The sequence below is a fragment of the Phyllobates terribilis genome, unplaced genomic scaffold (genome assembly GCF_046119375.1).
Source record: "Phyllobates terribilis strain yellow unplaced genomic scaffold, ASM4611937v1 Scaffold_4__5_contigs__length_816908805, whole genome shotgun sequence".
Taxonomy (NCBI): Eukaryota; Metazoa; Chordata; class Amphibia; order Anura; family Dendrobatidae; genus Phyllobates; species Phyllobates terribilis.
In genome coordinates this window covers 125,756,692-125,777,464 of record NW_027362764.1, presented here as the reverse complement: position 1 = coordinate 125,777,464, position 20,773 = coordinate 125,756,692, and the positions used below count along the sequence as shown (strand labels likewise).

The following is a 20,773-nucleotide window of genomic DNA, read 5'->3' as shown; positions in this document are numbered from 1 at the left end:
ACTTGTCAAGGTGTATGTTCTCCTCTAGAAGAAAATAGATTGCCATGATTTAGTCTGGTTTCCCATATGTTAAAAATGACAGAAGACATGAACACAAGGTCTGCAGCAGTTTTATTTACAAGTTTACACTGAACAATGAAAGAAACACTGACGTTCAAGCCTGGGTAAGTAAAGGGCAATGTAACAATAGTATCATTAGTGATTACATTATAAACAAACTACACTGAAGTTAATGCCAGTAAAAGTGTTGGCCATAATATTAAGAAATATGATATACAAATTGAAAGTGTGTGATTGAAGATGATAGGCATCTGCACAGAAGTCAGATTTTCAGATAATTGAATAAAAAAAGTAAAACAAAAAAAGAAACAGAAAAGGCGGCTGTGACCATCCCTATTTTAACATCCGTGTAAACTCTCCAGTCCCAGAAAATGTTACAAGGCATTACTAGCATTAACATCTGCTGGGAGGGGAATAGTTAACAGAAAAGCCTAGTTTTGAAGTAGAACAGGCAGTTTGCTTATTCAAGTAGAATATATTCCCAGTGTCCGCAGCTTGAGTAGTGGAATTACATTAAGGAGCAGGACGACTTCCCTTGTGAACCTACACCATCGATTTTTTCTGCTTCCAAAATTATTCTTTTAAAAACATCAACAGCAGTCTGGAAAACAAGAGTTACAAACTTAGCCTAAAAATACAATTTAGAAGAGATGCAATTATATGGCAGGTTTCAACATGGCAACTTGTGCTTGAGAGTCAATAGGATATGAATACATCTTTCCCAGCCATCATCTACATCTAACAGCAGCAGATGAGCAGTGCTGTTAACTTGTTACATGCTGCTGTCAATCTGACAGCAGCATTTATAGTGCACTGGGGGTGCATCATTCTGTGCCCCATCAACACCCTTATGTGACGGTGGTTCGTTGACAAGTGGCCATGACAGCTGGTGGTCTGCTGAAGACCTGACTGTCATGACTGTACCCCTGTGAATGCCAGCTTCTGGCTGGAGGTCATACAAGAGTGATTTATGCTATTCACACCAATATTGCCGAGTATAGCACAATCGATTGACTGATTAGGACTTGAACATGTGATCAGTCGATGTCATAATTGCCACATACACAGCCATGATGGGAATGTTTAGATAGTTAAAAATGCAGATCCCATATGGATATACTGCTAGACCACCATTTTGACTGCTCTGTCATGACACATCACTGCACATGGCCAAATTAGTCAGTTATATGACTCCAAACATTTGCTTGTTTCCCATTGTGAAACTTGGCATGAAAACCAGAATCACATCAGTGTAGCTGTAAACAGAATATTGACGAGGAACCTAAAGCTGTAGTCATTACACTCCTATGACCTTAGCTCCCAGCCCAATATTATTTATGAGTAGTCAATACATAATCCATCATATGCATCTCATTATACAAAAAGTCTCATTTAACTGGTTCAGGACCGCCCACTGCACATAAACGTCTGCGCTGCCTGGGCTCTGTGCAGCGCCGATGTTTAAAAACGGTGGGTGGTCCCGCAGCACTCAGGACCCCCAGGGTCCTGCTAGCGCTGCGGTACCGGTTCAGAGCGATAGCTCTGACATGTGGCATCATGGGGACCTGATAGGAACAGGTTAACATCATGGGGACCTGATCCAATCTTCTAGATGCCGCGATCCATAGCGATCGCGGCATTTAAAAGATAGGGACAGCTGGTGGTCGGCGATCGGGACCCCCCACATACCTGTCAGCGGCGGGGATCCCGGTGCTGTGACCTCTGACATCATCGAGACCTGATTGGCTCAGGTCTCGATGATGTCAGCGTCACACCAGCCAATCAGAGAGATCACCAGGGAAGTTTGTTTTAGCAACAAACTTTCCCGGGCGATGTGCCTGATAAATGCAGTTTCTCCTCCGATCTCAGTGAGAGAGCAGAGGAGAAACAGTGTGACAAGAGCTGTCAGCCTTGCCACTGAAAGTAAAAAAAAAAAAAATAAAAAAGAAAGTAAGAGTTAGGGTTAGTCCGGTCCTGTCACACCAGTCCGGTCCAAAAATATAAAAATAAAATGGCCCGTCAGACTTATACCGCAGAGGAGGTGTATGCCCTGCTGTGTTCTGACACTGATGACAGCGCAATCTCAGATGGAGATATGGATTTTGAGGGCTTTAGTAGCGGAGACACTGAGAGCCCAGAAATGAGCAGTGATTCTGTTCCATCCTCAAGCCCAAGGACCAGTACAGCAATAGGGGCAAATAGCGCTACTGAAGAAACGTCTCCAAATCAGGGAACACTGCCCAGTACAAGCGCTGTCCCTGCTACTAGTGAATTGGCGCACGCCAGTGTACAAGGGGCGTTGCCACATGATATAGCATTTCCCAGATGGGAGGCTTCAGATTCGGCTGCTCCATTCAGCCCTGATTTCAACGCCACTCCTGGTATAAATGTGGAGGTGGAAGATTTTGGACCAATTCATTTTTTAAATTTGTTTTTTTACAGACAGCTTGCTAGAGCATATTGTCGTGCAAACAAGTTTATACGCGTCCCAATTCATAAGCCAGAATCCCCGATCTTACTATGCTAGGGCAAATTTATGGACACCAACTAATGTCCCAGAAATAAAAAATTTTTTAGGACTTACATTTGCCATGGGGCTTGTTAAAAAACCGAGCATTCGATCCTACTGGTCCAACCACCCTGTTCAAGCCACCCCTATGTTTGTCATTCTGCCTAGGACCCGTTATGAAATGCTCATGTGGTTTTGGCATTTTAACAATAGTCAATGCCTGCCCAGAAATGCCCCAGAACATGACAGGTTATATAAAATTAGACCCATCATTGAAAATTTGTCAGAAAAATTCTTAAGCCTCTACACCCCAACACAAAATATTTCTATAGACGAGTCCCTTGTAAAATTCAAAGGAAGACTGCACCTCAAGCAATTTATCCCATCTAAAAGGGCAAGGTTTGGAATAAAGATCTATAAAATGTGCGAAAGTTCAACCGGATACACATCCGCTTTCCGCATATATGAGGGGAAAGATAGCCAACTAAACCCACCAGGATGCCCTACTTATCTGGGGACATCTGGAAAAATTGTTTGGGAGCTGATAAGTCCATTTTTTCAAAAAGGCTACAGTCTATATGTGGACAATTATTACACCAGCATACCCCTATTTAAAAGTCTGGTTGAACACAACATCGGGGCTTGTGGGACCATCTGTAAAAACTGTCAGGGGTTTCCACAACCATTGGTCAACCAAAAGTTTCAAAAGGGGCAGTCAGGGGCTGTATGCAACGGAGAGCTGCTTGCCCTGAAATATAGGGATAAGAGGGATATTTTTGTCCTCAGCTCGATCCACACAGATGCCACAAGGGCCACTGTAGAACTAGGATCCACCACTCCGAAGCAAAAACCTGTGTCAGTCATTGACTACAACAAACACATGGGGGGTGTGGACCTTGCAGACCAGGTTCTACAGCCATACCACGTATCAAGAAAGTCCTATACCTGGTATAAAAAGTTGGTTATTTGTTTGTTTCAGGTGGCCACATACAATTCTTTTGTGTTGTACAAAAAAGCAGGAAATTCAGATCCTTTTCTTGATCATCAAGAAAAGGTAATTGAAAATCTTGTCTTTCAAAGTGTTAGCCCCGCTCATCCATTAGAATCTGAGGATGTGAAAAGACTCACTGAGCGACATTTTATTGCACTTATTCCAGCAACGGAAACAAGAAGGAACCCCCAGAAAAGATGTCGTGTATGTACTAAGAGAGGAATGAGGCGTGATACCAGCTACTATTGCCCACAATGCCCATCATTGCCAGCCTTATGCGTCACTGACTGCTTTAAAATCTACCACACAGAACCACGTTTTTAAACTGTAAAAATGTATCCCAATTTGTCATTCAAACATTTGGTTCATTTAGTGAATGACACATTCGAGTAGAGCTCACTTAATTTCCAGGGGGGGTTCTCCAGAATCTAAACCTTCCATTGCATGCTTGTTTCTGGAAATCATCCATTGAGTTAAAATGGTCACTAAACCCATAGATGAATTCCCAGAGGGGTGTCATTTCCAAAATGGGGTCACTTCAGGGGGGATTCTTTAGTTCTGGTACTCTGAAAAGTGCCAGAACAGCATAATCCCCCCTGAAGTGACCCCATTATAGAAATTACACCTCTGTGGGAATTCATCTATGGGTTTAGTGACCATTTACCTATCTACTTATTTTCCCACCACTAGATTAATTTATACAGAGGAGTAGATTGTAAAATTCGGTCACTTGTTGTGGGTTTCCTCTGTTTAGGCACCTCTAGGGCTCTCCAAATGCAACATGGCATCCGCTATCCATTCCAGTCAAATTTCCATTCCAAAAGTCAAATGGCGCTCCTTACCTTCCAAGCCATGCCGTGCACCCAAACAGTGGCTTTGCACCACATATGGGGTATCAGCGTGCTCAGGAGAAATTACACAACACATTTTGGGGTCCATTTTTTCTGGCTGCCCTTGTGAAAATTAAAAATTTGAGGTTAAAGTAGCAGTTTTGTGAAAAAAAGTTAAATGTTCATTGTTTTCTTCCACATTCCAAAAATTCCTGTGAAGCACCTGAAGGGTTAATAAACTTCTTGAATGTGGTTTTGAGCACCTTGAGGGGTACAGTTTTTAGAATGGTATCACTTTTGGGTATTTTCTGTCATAAAGGCTCCTCAAAGTCACTTCAAATAAGATGTGGTCCCTAAAAAAATGTTTTTGTAAATTTTGTTGTAAAAATGAGAAATCGCTGGTCAACTTTTAACCCTTATAGCTTCCTAACAGAAAAAAATTTTGGTTCCAAAATTGTGCTGATGTGAAGTAGACATGTGGGCAATGTTATTTATTAACTATTTTGTGTGATATATCTCTCTGATTTAAGGGCATGAAAATTCAAAGTTTGAAAATTGCAAAATTTTCAAAATTTTTGCCAAATTTCTGATTTTTTCACAATCAAACGCAAGTGATATCAAAGAAATTTTACCACTATCATGAAGTGCAATATGTCACAAAAAAAAACACAATCTCAATCAGGGGGATCCGTTGAAGCGTTCCAGAGTAATTACCTCATAAAGTGACAGTGGTCAGAATTGAAAAAATTGGCCCGGTCATGAAGGCAAAAAAACAGGCTCTGGCGCGAAGTGGTTAATATTAGTCAGCATGTAGTGACAAGCCCAAGCCATTGCAAGTTGAGGTTTGGTCAATTGATAATAAAAAGATGTATAAAGTGCCCTGATCTTCATTACTATAGATACGAGGGAAACCAATCTCCACTACAGAAGACACCTATAAGTCTAACATCCTTCAGCATAAAGTCTGGAAACCCAGAAAACAGACCTGATTTTCTTTAGCTGAAGATTCCAAGAAGGCTGCATTCCAGGACTCTGCTAAGGCTTTACCTTCTTCATAGCTGATCACTCTGCAAAACACAATCAAGGACATAGCATTAAGTGTTATGACTGTTTAAGAAGTCAGCATGCAAAAAACAAAACCACACAATAGTCAAAGTTAAGGTTATAAGGTCCATATCCAGAAGATCTAGCCTTAGTATCCATGCAAGTCAAATATTAAAAAAAAAGTCCTAAGCTTTTCTGGAAAGGATAGAACTGTAAGTGATTAAGTACTAGTATTGCTGCTATGGGCAGACTATAGAGAAATATAGCTGGACCACATACTGACTTTAGGACATAACATGAGCCACAGATGTCACAAACCTTTCCATGTGCAAGTCTTTCTTGTTTCCAACCAACATTATAGGAACCCTGCAAGAGAGGTGTGGTTAGAGGAGGCGATCACACATGCGGTCTTGGATTTTAAGAAAACAATACAACTTACTGGACTTTCCCCACCATGTCCAACAATTTTTCATGAATAACTTTAATCACTTCAAAGCTAGAAGAGAAACAGCATACATTAAAATACATGCGATAATGGGGAACTTCACAGGTCACTCATGGAAAGCTTGTCTAGAAAGTGCGCTAGGACTTCTTGTCCTGTACTAGACTGACATGACAATAAAAGATCACTGAAGCATGACAGCCAACAGGAGTATGGCAACTAGTTGTCTTTGGAATAGTAACCAAGACTAAAGTTTTGTGATTTGACCTCATTTTATAGCAGTTTGTTTTTTAATTTGTCAAAGAAACTTCTGTTTTACCTGACTGCGGGTTCAATAAAGGTACATAGTTTCAGACTTCTAGTACTGTAAGGCGTAAACCAAGAGTGGCATGTGTTCCCAAAATACTTCACATATCACTGCCTTGATTGCACTGTTGTGACATCTGTCTGTGTTGGTCATGTTAGTAGTTGCCATGTTCCTCAAGAACCAACAGGTCATGTTTTCAGGATTTCCTTAGTATTACCCATGTGATAATTCCATCACCTGTGCAATACTAAGGAAATCCTGAAAACATGACCCGTTAGTGGCTCGAGGACAGAGTTGGGTGAACACCCCTTGTATATGGAACCAAGTTACAGACTCTACTGCACCTGACTGCAGCTACACAGATCACATTTCTTCAATATCTGCAGCACATTGCTATAAAGCCACCCTTTAGAGAATATACCTTTTGATGGAGGTAACGGAGTATACGAGAATGTATCCATTAATGTCTATGGAGTACGTCTGAGGAATAATGGAAAATTCATCCTAGAAAACAATTTACAAAAATATCACATATGCATATAGTTTAATAGGTTTCACATGAATTCAGGCAGTAAGACAGGACAACTGTTTCCATAGTAACGAGTAACAGTGCAGTGGATCCAAGAGATCAACCTGTTCCACACTATTGAACGTTAGACGTGACTTAAGGGGCTGTTCTTTCAGCGAGTGTTCATCCTGAGAAACAAAGGTCTCTGTACTCGCCTTTCCCAGGTCCACCGGTGAGTCTCCGCATTTATTCTACATGGGAACATCCCATTCAGAGGAGCTGAGGTCACTGATTGACTCAAGTAGTGTCAACAGCGCAGCATCCAATGCAAGCTGTGATGTAGACTCGGCAAAGGGAATGTACAGAGCAGGGTTTTTTTTTTTTAAATAACTTGCACCAGGGAATTAACATTTACCAAAGGGAAACAAAAAAAAATAAATAAAAAAATTTTGCTGGGCAGTGCAAAAAGCCTCCATACATTTTAGGATGGGAAAACAAAGCTTTGAAAATGGGACAAACTTTTCTACGCATCGCTTCAAACCAGAATATTCCAGTTCTGAAACCCCAAGAATAAATTGCTAATGTTAATCTTAAACATCCCAATATGAGGTAGGGAGGGCTGGAGCAAACAGAGCTAGCTCAGATCGTTGCAGTTTAAGCTTTTTAAATACTGCTAGCAGCCATTCTCAGCAGCATAGAAACAGCAAGATCAGACATCTGCTCCCTTCAGCTTTCTAGAATGCAACGTGAAGGCTTTGCTCTGCTAATCAAGACTTCAAATCATCCACCTTCCTCAAAAACACTTGAAAATGGGATAAGGGGCAAATTCTCGTACGTTTGGTAAAGAGAGTGGGGACAGAAGTTAAGTTATAACCCTTGGAAGGGGAGAGAATAGGGGAGGGTTGGGCCTTAATGAAATATTGCCCAGACATGGAGAGAATAAATGGGAGCAGTCAGTTTCTCCATTTAAAACAAATACAGAAGTAGGATTTTGGTTGTGTGGATCTTTCCTTCATTAAAAAAAAAATAATTATATAATATATATATATTTATTAATATGACACCATTACTGTACAGATCTTATGTGCCATTTATGATATGAGAAAGCTTAGAAGGCATATGCTTCTTTCAAGTACAAACAAATGCCACCAGTGCACCTCCAACCTGATTTGTATACATCTTCTACACTCCCATTTCTTATGAGGGGTGCATTGGATCTCTTCAGAAGTGGTACAAGTCTTTGGATGTAGAGCTATGGGGTAATTGTCCTCCCAAGAACCTCTTCAAACCACATCCTATGAAGCATGATTCCCAATGACAATTCTATACTCACTTGTCCAGCAGTATCCACAAGTTGAAGCTGGTAATCTTGGCCGTTCACAGATATCTGTTTTGTAAATGCTAAAAAAATAATATAAGAGGGAGATCAGTGGCAAGCAGTAGACATTACCTCAGGAAATCAGATTGCAAAGCCTCAGTTTCCATCATGACCATCACGGCTAGAGGGTTTTTTGCTCACCTCCCTTTAGCCTCAGTGTTGCCATTGTAGCCTGAAGTTGCTATTTGATTCTATATATAGTTATATATAAACAAGGTAAAGGGGCTGTCCACTACTTAAGTCAGAAATATTGAACATTCAGACAGATTAGCATCTGATAGGCGGCACCCAGCACCCCAAAAAAACAGCTGTTCAGTTACAGAGCTGCTCAGTCTACAGATAGTGGCCACAGCCAGGTACTGTACATTCTCTCCCTACTCAAATCAATAGTGGATGTGCAGTACCTGGCTGAGGCCACTATCCGTAGACTGAGCAGCTCTAACTTACGGCAGCACTGAGAACAGCTGGTTGCACACCCACAGATCAGACATTGCCCTCTCCTTAGGATAGGTCATTGTTACAGTAGTGGGCAGACTTCAACTGAGCAGTAAAAATGCAAACATTTTATAGTTTACAGTTAATTGTGTATTGTGGTCCATTCAATTAGTGCAGACAGACCATCAGGTGGTTTATGCAAGTGTACAAAATGTATGAAAGTCTCTGCCTCCAGGGGATGCTTGCTGTAGTTTCCTCAGATTCTGCTGCCTGGAGCAGAGCTAAACCACAGCCATTAGGGTAGACAGCTAGGATCTGTTAGGCTATGTGACCACGATAAAAAACCAAGCAATGTGAACTGAGGTCTAAGATGGTAGACATGCAAGAAATAGGAGCATGTTCACACTAGCAAAAAGAAGCAAAACCTACAAAAGACAACCTTTGTTGAGCTGATTAGTATATATGTAGCTTACCACGGGCCTGGGTGGTCTGGAGTTGGGACCCGGTCCCATTTGTCTACCCTTTTATATGCATTACTTCGACTTTGATATACAGTAAGGTTTTTAATATAGACAGTATAGGTACCGTCCCAATTTAGGGTCACCTTGCCGCTGGTGGGACGGCTTGTATACTTTTTTTGATCAAAAATAGTTCACTAAGTGCCCTATATTTATTATGCAACTTTGCTTTACATTTATATATAATGATGGTAGGGTATGAGATATATTTTTGTCTTTTGTAGGTTTTGCTTTATGTGACCACGATGCAGAAATGCACTGGATTTTTTCCTGAGTGTTTCTGCATCTCCCTGCGGATTGTACATGTGTTTTTTTCCTGCCAGGGACATGTGGATGTGAAGTGTTCTTCACTTGCATTTCCGCATGTGGGTTGACAAGCGCTTCCCAAGCGATTAGCATCACTTGGAAAGTGCTTGACAACTTGGTCACACTATATAAATCCATGCAGACGGCATGGATTTACATAGTGCGACCTTAAATAATGGTAAGAAATAAAATAAATCTATACTTATCTTCCGATGGCCCCCGCAGTCTTGCTTCGCTCAGTCCTCCCTTGCCGGTAGCTTGTGGTACACTACACTGAAGGACCTGCCGTCACATGACTGACGTCAGCGCAGGTCCTTCAGTCCACCGCGAACTGCCGGCAAGTGAAGACAAGGAGACCGGGGGCCATCAGAAGGTAGGTAGGTGTGTAATATTATTTATATATATTATATATTTATATTATATATTTATATATATTTTTTTACAGGTTCTATGGTACCTGGGTCCAGAGGAGAGTCTCCTCTCCTCCACACCCAGGTACCATCTGCACACTGAAACATTTGGATACCGCATGTACAGATCCAGTGATGCGCATTCCATGCGGTCCAATGCAAGTCAATGGTGGCAGAAACGCAGCGCTTCTGCAAAATAATTGGTAGTGCCGAGTTTTCCACAATGGTAACCCACAGCGGAAATTTCTGCAGCATATGCGGATCATTGGGGAACATGGCAGGCCTTCTACCATGAGTTTAAGTGTTTCTGCTGTTGTGGAAACGCTTAAAAAAAAAAAAACGTATCGTGGGCACACAGCCTTAAGGCAGTAATCAGCCACAAAAGACTGATGGGCCAAAATGAATCAGATAATCACTTGTTTGTTCAATCTGCTGGAATGTTTGTACAAGTCAGACTAAACTAGCCGGTTGGGGAGGCACAACAGAGTGGGTTTACACCAGGTAGCAAGTAATACACGTCCCCCCCAGAAGAAGGTAGCAGCGAAACACGGAACACATCCCACTGCTTCCTTGAGTCATCCCTTTATACAGGTAACACATTTTTATTTAGGACTGTCCCTTTGGCATAGGTAGGGCAGGAGAGATACATAGGTGTATAGTGGATTCTGATACCTTGTCTCATTGAAATATACCCTCTTCCATGTATTTTGTATTTATACCCGTGTTTGAGGTGGTTCATGTATTCCCAAGCTGTGTAGCCCTGCCTTTTGAGAGATTACAGTAGGACCACTTGTGTAGTATATATTCTTAGATTTTGTCTGTACCGTTTCTGATCTTTTCAGCACCCCCTATACAGCATTCTGGTTTTTATTGTTATGGTTTTAGAATTTTGTTCAAATAAAGTTATGCTTTAAACATTGATGCATGTTCAGCCGAGCAATGAAGAGATCCATGTTTGTCTGTCTAATACACAGTTTCAGAGCAACATGGCATGATGTGGTGGGGGTAGAGACGGATATGATACTTAATATGGTGGGGAGAACATATCACTTCAGCCATAAGTCTGTACTAGGTTCTCAAACAATTTTTTTTCCCCTTTGTTAATTTTACGTTTGAACACAACTAAAGCTGGACTAACCCATGAACAATTAATTATCAAAGTGCCCTCTAATCTACTCCAGTTTCCAGGCGATGTTCGAGAAGCCAGGAGTTCTGATAATGAAACGGACCCAAGTTTAGCATTTTCCTTTTTATTGCACGGCGTATGGAGAACAGCCAGGTGGCTGAAAGCAGAGCATGGAATAATACAAGATCCGGGAGGTCAAAGGGTCTAACAACATGCTGTTCAGCCCCAGTGCCCCTCACTACAAGGGCTTATTCACATGCAAGGACCTTGCATCAGTGTTTGTAGGCAAAAACCAGGAGTGGCACTAAGACAATCAAAAGGTTGACATTTGTGGCGTTGGAGACTTTCATACAAATACAGGTTTAAATAAGTCTCAGGAGTGGCAATTTCATTCAGCTGCAATATCCATTATACAGGACAGAATACTCATTTGAGTAAAATAGTTACAAAGGAGCAGCAACAGATTTACAGAACAAAAAAAAAAAAAAACCTATCAGCCCTCAATGTATACTAGGGGTATGTAGGTGCAGAAATGACCACTTTTTGGAGAGAAATGCAAATAATGAATTCCAGCTCCATAGACTAAAACTATACATTTGAAGATCTTAGCCTGCACAGATTGTGAGCCCATCTGCCAGCAACCTCTAGACAGCAGCAGGATAACTCAGTGCCCAGCAGTGTAGCCTTGCAGTGCTGGGTTTATATGGGTTTCCTCCCACACTCCATAGACATACTGATATTTTACATGGGAGCCTGCACAAGGTGATTTTTACATTAGCTAGCCCTGACAAGTTTGTCACTTGAACTATTAGATTTTGCGTTTAGTGAAACTTTATATTTTTTAATTCTTCCACAAATTTAAATCTCACGGGTCACTTACTGTTTTCAATAGTTGGGTCATAAGCGTCCACAAACTGTCCTTCAACAAACTGAATGGTGAGTGAAGACTTCCCTGAAAAAAAGAAAAAAAAAAAGTTGTATTATAAAAAAGGGACGTTCACTAGATTGATTTAGTACTATGTAAACGTTTCTATATTCTCTAGGCATGCATAGTGTTACGTGTGTGTGTGTGTGTGTGTGTGTGTGTGTGTGTGTGTGTGTGGGGGGGGGGGGGGGGGGGGGGGGGTGGGTGGGAGTGTAGGTTTTGATGCCCCCACCGAGTCTATACACCACAGCTCAGTATGCAGAGTGCCATTTTTGACCAGTGAGGCTTTAGGACAGCTCAATAATAGGCAACATACGGATCAATCAACTATAAAGACAGCACTGCATTTTAATAAAACAAAGTTCAGCCTACAGCTATCTGGAGGACAGAAACAAGTTATAGCAGTGGTCATAGCCCTGACTGGGATCAATAGATCAAGTTTGTAATAGAGGCCTGAACTAATGATTTCCAGGATTAGATGCTGGCAAGATACTATATACCCAGGAGATGCTAAACTGGGAAAGTGAGCTAGGTCTAGAGATCACGTAAAGCTTTGTTCTCACCCTCCATAGTCAAAGCAGGTAGTGCCCCCAGCCAGCCCCCTCTAGTTTGTTATCACTCACCACCAACACACGTAGCCTTCCCAAACACCAAGAACCTTTTAGAGAGGTTTTCATACATTGTACATCTGACATCCATCTAGGATAGGGGAAGGATACAAACCTGACCACTAAGGGTTCAACTAATCTTGAGATACCAGTTCCAAATCCCATATTCCTCTATACTGCACAAGGTGGGAGTATGAATAGCACACCACATGTTCACCAAGTGAGCCAAAGACTCAGGACCACCATTGTGCTGATCGGTAGGGGATTCCAGTGAGGCACTTCAGACCCATCCTGGTGAGACATTGAAGCAGCTTTCTGACAATTGACAGTGTGAAGTCAATGTCAGAAATAGAGATGTGTCATCAGCCACTTTCTAAAAGTTCTTGGCATTTCGAGGTAGGGTTTACAAAAGTGTTATGTCCCAATATGGGAAGTGCGCTATCCAGACCTAACAATTAAAGCCTGAGCTTCCCTGGATTTTGTTCTGTGCGGTAAATGGCATAGAAGTGTTCTCCAAAGTACATGTGTTTAATGTAACATGTAGAAAGTGTCCTGGATGGACTAGTTGATGTGGGAGAGGTCAGCATTACAAAACTGCATAACAGAATGCCTGCGAGCCATGGGGTCACCGGAGTACTGCAGTGATGTTTCCAGACCAGGATCAGCAATGTGACCTGGAATGTCATCTGCAGCCTTTATGTTCAGGAAACATGACAACGTGGAATTACCAATGTTCTGTGGAAGGTTCTCAAACTGAAGGGTACAGAGATGGTTAAAGGGAAAAAAAAAAACACCACATGCACTAATCAATAGACCTGGATGACATCCCTAGTCATGCATGAGGGAATCACTTCCATATGGCCTATGGACATGTACAAACACTGCCCATGCAGTAGTACTAGGCAGAGTTTATAGTGCAGTTTGTCCTCCACATTACATCTAAATAAGTCCATTTAACAAGTAAAATTAATTTTGAAGGCTCATTTTGAAAAGCAGATAGTCAAAAGTGAGTTAAAGGCATTGTGTGGGACTTTACACTGATGCCCTGGCCATCAATATGCAAGTCCCCAACAACACCTTTACATGACAGAACTTCAGCTTGTTATAGACCAATATTAACGCCCATAGTCTGCCAGTGCAAGTTGGCCTTAACTTCACTTAAAGCATCAGAAATGAGTCCACAAACTTCTCCAAAACGGTATGTTACATGACAATTCTTTCTCCAAAGAGCAATAGCACCAGACAGGTTCTTAAGGGACCATCAGCACAGAATGACTATTCAAACCAAGTCTAGGCACGTCACAGCGGGGCCAAACATTTAACTATACCTTTCACCTATGACACCAACTTATTAAAAACTGTACTAACAACTGAGCACACCAAGAAGTCTTGATTGAAACTTATTGGGGGGGGTTATGGGTTTCACATCCAAAAAAAAAAAAAAAAAAAAAGTCAACTTTTTTGCACTTACTCATTGCTTTCTATGGCTGGGGGAGGAGGAGGGGGGGGGGGGGGGACATGAGATTTCTTAAGTCTCATAGCTCTGCATAAAACATGCAGCAAATACACAACATAGCCCTAGTCATTACTAGAACCAGCTCCTCTGCTAGATGTCACTTGTATACGGAGCATAAATCCAATCACTAAGGCTGTGTGCCCATGATTAGTAATACTAACGTTCTGGATTCAGCATATTTTTGCAGCATCCAAAATGCTGTGCAGTACAAGCACAAAGGATGGGATTTATAGAAATCCTATGCCCACTACTTTTTATGCTGTGCAAATTCACCTGTCTTGCAGGTTTCCGAGCTGCACCATGTCGATGTCTCTTGCGGGAACAGTCTTCTGTGCAGAATTTCCCCATGGACTTGCATTAGATGCATTTACGCAGGTGTTTAGCCTGGTTTAAACCTATGTGATGTACCAATTGTGTGGCTGCTGTGGGCTTGTATTTAAGCTGGGAAGGGCCCAATAGTCATGGACCTCCACAGCCTGATAATTTAAGCCTGCAGCTGTCAGCTTTACCTTGGCTGGTTATCAAAAATAAAGAGGAACATGGCATTTCTCATTTATTTGGTTAATACAAGTGCAGTAAACTACACATGCACTGGTATTACATTAGTATACAGTGATTTTGGTGACAACTATTTTATATCAAGTTTATGGTGCCAATGTAAGAATACAACTTTGGTTTTGCCAAATTGGCTCTAGTTTGAGATCTGTTAATTACAGTAGGATTCTGGCTTCAAAGTCACCTTTGCAGCACTGAAAGCCTACAAACTGAATTATATGGGATATTTCATTACCCAAGACACTGTTAAAAGGCCCCGTCACACTAAGCGACGCTACAGCGATCCCGACAACGATACGACCTGTCAGGGATCGTTGCTGCGTCGCTAGTGAGATGTCAAACAGTCAGATCTTCCCAACGACGCAGCAGCGATCCGGCGACCCGTAACGATCTGTATAACGATGCACGCCTATTGTTTCTGTGTCCAAGTCGTCAACAAGGTCGTTGGTAAGGTGTCAAACACACCGATACACGCTACCCAGCGGGGCCTCAACGATCAAAGAAATGTCCAGACCTTTCCGACACGACCAGCGATCTCACAGCAGGGGCCTGGTCGCTGCTAAGTGTCCAGCGTAGCGAGATTGCTACTGAGGTCGCTGTGGCGTCAAAAAACTTGTGACTCAGCAGCGATCTCGCTAGCGATCTCGCTTAGTCTGACAGGGGCTAAAGAATCAAGAGAGTCCAATTCTATTGCATTTGTCACACACTTTGCATGGGGGGGGGGGGATGCATTTGCATGGATGAATTCTCAAAAGCTAAAACCAATTCATCAAAAGTAATGGGATTTTGGAATCCAGCACCCTCAATATAGAACCAAATCTACCCAGAAAACCTTGGCAAAAAATTTTTTTGTGGATGTGCTACACATCTCAGATATGGAATAGATATATAAAAAAGTGATGATATCCTCCTATATTTTTGCACATATAATCTAAAGAGACAAAAATGCAAGTGAACTAAGGTGCAGGATTCACATGGAAATGCAACTGCATGAAAGCCTGAACAAACACTGATTGTGGGAACGTACCCTAAGGCAAGTGGCTATTCTGTTGTGCTTAATAGCGATAGGAGGCAGCCACTGGAGAAATTAAAAGCTTTCCGAACATCTAGAAACAACCACGCAACATAAAACCCATAAATGTGAAGCATGGATCTTGAATAATGGAGACAAGTTTATAAAGCCACTATGACCAATACCACTATATTGGACAGATCCCATTGACTTGATGGATTTTATTGGGCTCTATAGTTTCAGTGGGATGAACGCTTCTGCAAGCAATTACTCTGCAATAGAAGTGTCTGACCTCACTATTATAAATGTTTGACACTTCATGGCAGGGTCTGGGCTTCAAAGGTCTGTATACAGACTGCAATGCTTGTACCGACCATAAGTTTTTCTAACCCCAACTGCAGCATATATGCCCATGAGGCTGTAAATCCAGCTCAGGGAATGTGAGCCACAAAGGGACTCTGCAAGTAGAAATGTTACCCCTTGTATACCAGTCTGATATCTCATCCAGCCAAACCAGAGCTCTCACTTTACACTGACAAGGGGCAGTACCCTGAAACAGTGTCTGCAAATTGAGTTTCTGGCTTATATCCCAAGTCATGTGACCAAGTTTGTTAAAGGGTCGATATTGACTTTTAGGATTGCATCTTCCTATAGGTGGCATTAGAGTTCTGGTCCTCTTCCTCTCCGATGAGACAACTTGCATATTTCCCAGAGGAGCATTGCGGCTTTAAAAGTCTCCTCACCGTGACGTGCTTAACAGGTCGCTCTCTGCAAGGACAAAGGTTACCACAAGGGGACTGAAACACTAATCTGAACCCAGCCCAGAGAGCAGGTACCTTTAAATTTGGATGGGTGGGGAAGGGGGTGCAAGGAGACGATCTGGGAGCTACCATTACAATGTAGAGCTGTGCTTTTCTGACCCTCTACACTGTAGGAATCAGACCACCACTGCTATTAATCTGACATTTATGACCCATTCTAGCAATAGGTCCATATACTCCTAGACAGCCTCCAAGGCTGCATTACCAGGCACAGCAACTACTGTCAGTACTTGGAGGTGCTTGAGACACTATGGAAAGTGTCCCATGTGCTTCCCATCAGCTGATCAGTAGGGTGCCAAGAAGTGTATACTGTCAATCCCTAGAATTCGCTTTTTTTAAGCTGATCACTTGGAAGTTATTCAGACATACAGATCAAGTAACTAATGTCTCCTACATCACTGAAAGCTAATTGGTTAAATTGTTAGACTAGGTTCACACCCATGTAAGAGCCCCAAATTGTTGTGGGGGGGGGGGGAATCCAAACCATAAGATGCACTGAAATGACGGTCACCTAAAGGGAAAGTGGACTCCCAATTACAGGTAATGGTGTATGACATCATTAGTATCAGTCATAAGAGAAAGTGGTTTTCTTGCAGAACTTTATCCCTACAACCTCCCCATTCGTGTATTATGTACTGCAGGCAGTGATTTTGGAGACCTGTAAATATGGTAGTATTTATTATTTGTGTGCAGAGCCGTCAGTGGGAGGCCCCAGAGATACACTTGGCAGGGCCGGCCTGATCTTTTTTGCAGCTATGTTACTTATGCCCGGTTTTCAATGTCCTTACAGGTGTTCTACTTCACAGATCAGTCCCCTTGCTAAGTTTAGGTAGACTTGGTTATCAAAAAATAAATAAAAAAAAAATCACAGAATGGCAAACTGTTAGAGACTGTTACTGGCTGAAGCACCTCCCTTTAGAGCCAATTCACATGTCAAGTAAAGTCTCATGCTGCTTATTTTTACCATATCTGCAGCCTGTCAATTCCCTCAGCTTTTCACACATTCAAGTGGGGAAACCAAGAGTAATTCAGCTTTACTGTAGCCAAGTTGAGCAATGGCATTTGTCACTACCTGGTGATTGGGATTGGTAAGCAGGCACTGCAGTTCTGAGACCAAAGGGGTCTCTACCATCATATCTCAACCATCAGAGTAAATACACCATAGCAATTTGGGGCACCACCTTAAGGTATATTCTACACAAACTATAAAACCCAGTTATTACCCCTCTTTACCACACGTGGCACCCAGGATTACTAAATCTGCATGCAGCAAGTTCTCTATAACATCTTACCCTGGCATCTGAGCCCCGTGTGTCCTTCCGATATACTGAAGCAAACCCTCCACCATCTGTAGCATCCCAGTACAGCTACATTCACAGCCATCAATAGAACATACAGCACTGGTAACAAATCTGTGTGGCTGACATTTGTCAGAGCAAGTCCTATTCTCATCCGCCTGACATCTTACCTACTGAACTGCTAAATGTCAATAGAAAAAAATAAGGCTGGATTTTTTTTTTTTAAAAAAAAACAAAAAACAAAACCACACAAAACCCACCTCTGCCCATACCATATATACCAAGTCAGGCTTGGCTACCAACCCTGAGGTCACCGACTTCTAGTAAGTCTCCTCTTCTGATGCAGTTTGCTTGTTCGTGCCCTAATCTGGAACAGGTGATATATATTAGAAATGGGCAGATCGACTGGCAAGACTATCCACTGGTTCACAGATCTCTTACCTTGCAGGACAGCACAGCTTTTGGTTAGCCGGGCTGGCACAACAACATGGTGTGACGCACAGATGATATTGAGCCAGTTGGCTAATCAGAAGCTGGGAGTCCGGCAAGATAAGAGATTCAGGGGTCTTCAGTCCAGCAAGAGACTAGACTACTGACTGGGCCGAGAAGCCAGAGGCCCACAAATCACTCTGCCCAATTCAAGTATACTGATCATGAGCTGCTCTGACTGTGCACATGTGCCATTAGCACCTAGTAGAGCTCCCCTCCTGAGGCTGGTGCATTGGGCACACATGCAGGGCAGCTGGGTATCACTGCAAGTGGCAGGAGCCACCAGGCAAAAGGGAGGACAGAGCACTGGTGGGGGTCTCTGATGATAGGCATCTAACACAAACAAGGTAGATCAGTCAGGTGCAGGCACAGCCAGGGGGCAAAGGGGGGGGGGGGGGGGTGTGAGGGTCAGGTGCAGGCACAGCCAGGGGGCAAAGGGGGGGGGGGGGGTGTGAGGGTCAGGTGCAGGCACAGCCAGGGGGCAAGGGGGGGGGGGGGTGTGAGGGTCAGGTGCAGGCACAGCCAGGGGGCAAAGGGGGGGGGGGGGTGTGAGGGTCAGGTGCAGGCACAGCCAGGGGGCAAAGGGGGGGGGGGGGGGGTGTGAGGGTCAGGTGCAGGCACAGCCAGGGGGCAAAGGGGGGGGGGGGGGGTGTGAGGGTCAGGTGCAGGCACAGCCAGGGGGCAAAGGGGGGGGGGGGGGGGTGTGAGGGTCAGGTGCAGGCACAGCCAGGAGGCAAAGGGGGGGGGGGGGGGGGTGTGAGGGTCAGGTGCAGGCACAGCCAGGGGGCAAAGGGGGGGGGGGGGGGGGGTGTGAGGGTCAGGTGCAGGCACAGCCAGGGGGCAAAGGGGGGGGGGGGGTGTGAGGGTCAGGTGCAGGCACAGCCAGGGGGCAAAGGGGGGGGGGGGTGTGAGGGTCAGGTGCAGGCACAGCCAGGGGGCAAAGGGGGGGGGGGGGGGGTGTGAGGGTCAGGTGCAGGCACAGCCAGGGGGCAAAGGGGGGGGGGGGGGTGTGAGGGTCAGGTGCAGGCACAGCCAGGGGGCAAAGGGGGGGGGGGGGGGGTGTGAGGGTCAGGTGCAGGCACAGCCAGGGGCAAAGGGGGGGGGGGGGGGTGAGGGTCAGGTGCAGGCACAGCCAGGGGGCAAAGGGGGAGGGGGGGGTGAGGGTCAGGTGCAGGCACAGCCAGGGGGCAAAGGGGGGGGTGAGGGTCAGGTGCAGGCACAGCCAGGGGGCAAAGTGGGGGTGAGGGTCAGGTGCAGGCACAGCCTTGACAGTGTTACCCCTCAGCTTGGCCAGTGAGGACTCCACTAGTGGGCCATCAGTTGAGGGACACAAAAAGCTGCCACTGCAGCCCCTGAGACTGTAGGGGGCTCCAGCAGCGGCGACCACAGCACAGGAAGGGGCAGCCAGCCCAAGGACTAGCAGAGACACGTGACTCCCGTGCTGGTGAATGGGGGTCAGCAGTGCGCGGGGCTAAAGGTCACAGCTCCCCCGGGCTCCGCACAGCCAGGACACGTGTACCAGCCCCGCACTCACCCACGGAGCGGTACCCGAGGATTGCGATCTTCCGCGACTTGGGCTGCGGCATCTTTGGCGCCTCCACTGTTTTGCCTTTGGTTCAGACCCGAAGGCGCTGCATCCACCGACTGCTGCTGAAGGAGAGGCGCTGCGAGCACACGCTGAACTTCACCGGTGTGGAGCCTGCACTCACTCCCGCCCACGGCCTCGCTTAGCTGCTGCTGCGCGTAGACGTCAAGGCGTCAGCTCGGCTTTATATCCCGCCTTCTTCGTCCTCGGCACGGATTTGTTTTTATTATTCTGCCCGCCCTCCCGGCTGTCCGGAAAATACTCGCTGCGTCATCCCAGGCCGAGCGCTGTGGCGGTGAGGCGTGTGATTGGTGGAGACTTGTGGCAGGGGGCGGAGCGTACATCTAGCACGGCACTTCTATTGGCCACTGACTGTGCCTTTCTGACAGGATCCTGAAATGTTAGGGGCGGGGCTACGTGACTGCTCACGTGGTTGCCTTCTGAAACGTGGAGGTGAATGACGGCGGCGCGGACATGTTTGTGGAGACCGTGATGCACTGCGCGCATGGGAGAAGGCTCCGACAAAATGGCTCCACAGGTAGAGACACCATCGTGTGTCTGCGGCAGGAGTGTCAGGGCCGGGTGCCGTGGTGAAGGTGACCATGGGTTTCCGGGCACTCACTGCACGTTACTTGTATGGCTCTGAGTCCAGTGTGACACTTCATAGTTTACTGCTGTGTTAACCCTTTCAGCACCAGGACATTTCTCATTTTCTTCCCAGAAGCATATATTTATCTGGCTGACCGCTGTATGGCGGCTTGTTTTGCGGAATGAGTCCTAGTTTTGAATGACACCATTCATTTTACTATTTAATGTGCTGGAAAAGGAAAAAATTGTGGTTAAATTGCATAAAATGCACTGAGAACACCATCCCTCCATTGTGTATATTTTGTGGTGGGGGAGGGGTATTTTATGACATTTATTGCACGGTATATCTGACCAGGAGTCTGATCCTCAGGGCGGTGCCGTTGCAGACACAGACGTGTGCCGGTGTTTATACGTTTTAGTTCAAAAATTTCAGAAGTTTAAAATATATATTTCCCTCTTGTGTCGCCATTTTCTGAGAGCCGTACCGCTTGTCTTCACCTGCGGATGGCGCT

At 44.5% G+C, this 20,773-nt stretch overlaps 1 protein-coding gene across 1 annotated transcript; it reads right to left on the bottom strand.

The window, feature by feature from the left end:
• Positions 1-94: 94 nt before the first annotated feature.
• On the bottom strand, positions 95-19,981 carry RHEB (Ras homolog, mTORC1 binding). Its single transcript, XM_073677723.1, has 8 exons — positions 19,623-19,981; positions 11,745-11,816; positions 8,025-8,092; positions 6,605-6,687; positions 5,874-5,930; positions 5,753-5,800; positions 5,376-5,457; positions 95-661 (listed from the first exon to the last, which is right to left on the bottom strand). Exons 1-8 carry the CDS (start codon positions 19,672-19,674, stop codon positions 569-571), a joined length of 555 nt encoding a protein of 184 aa, XP_073533824.1. The 5' UTR covers positions 19,675-19,981; the 3' UTR covers positions 95-568.
• Positions 19,982-20,773: the final 792 nt, after the last annotated feature.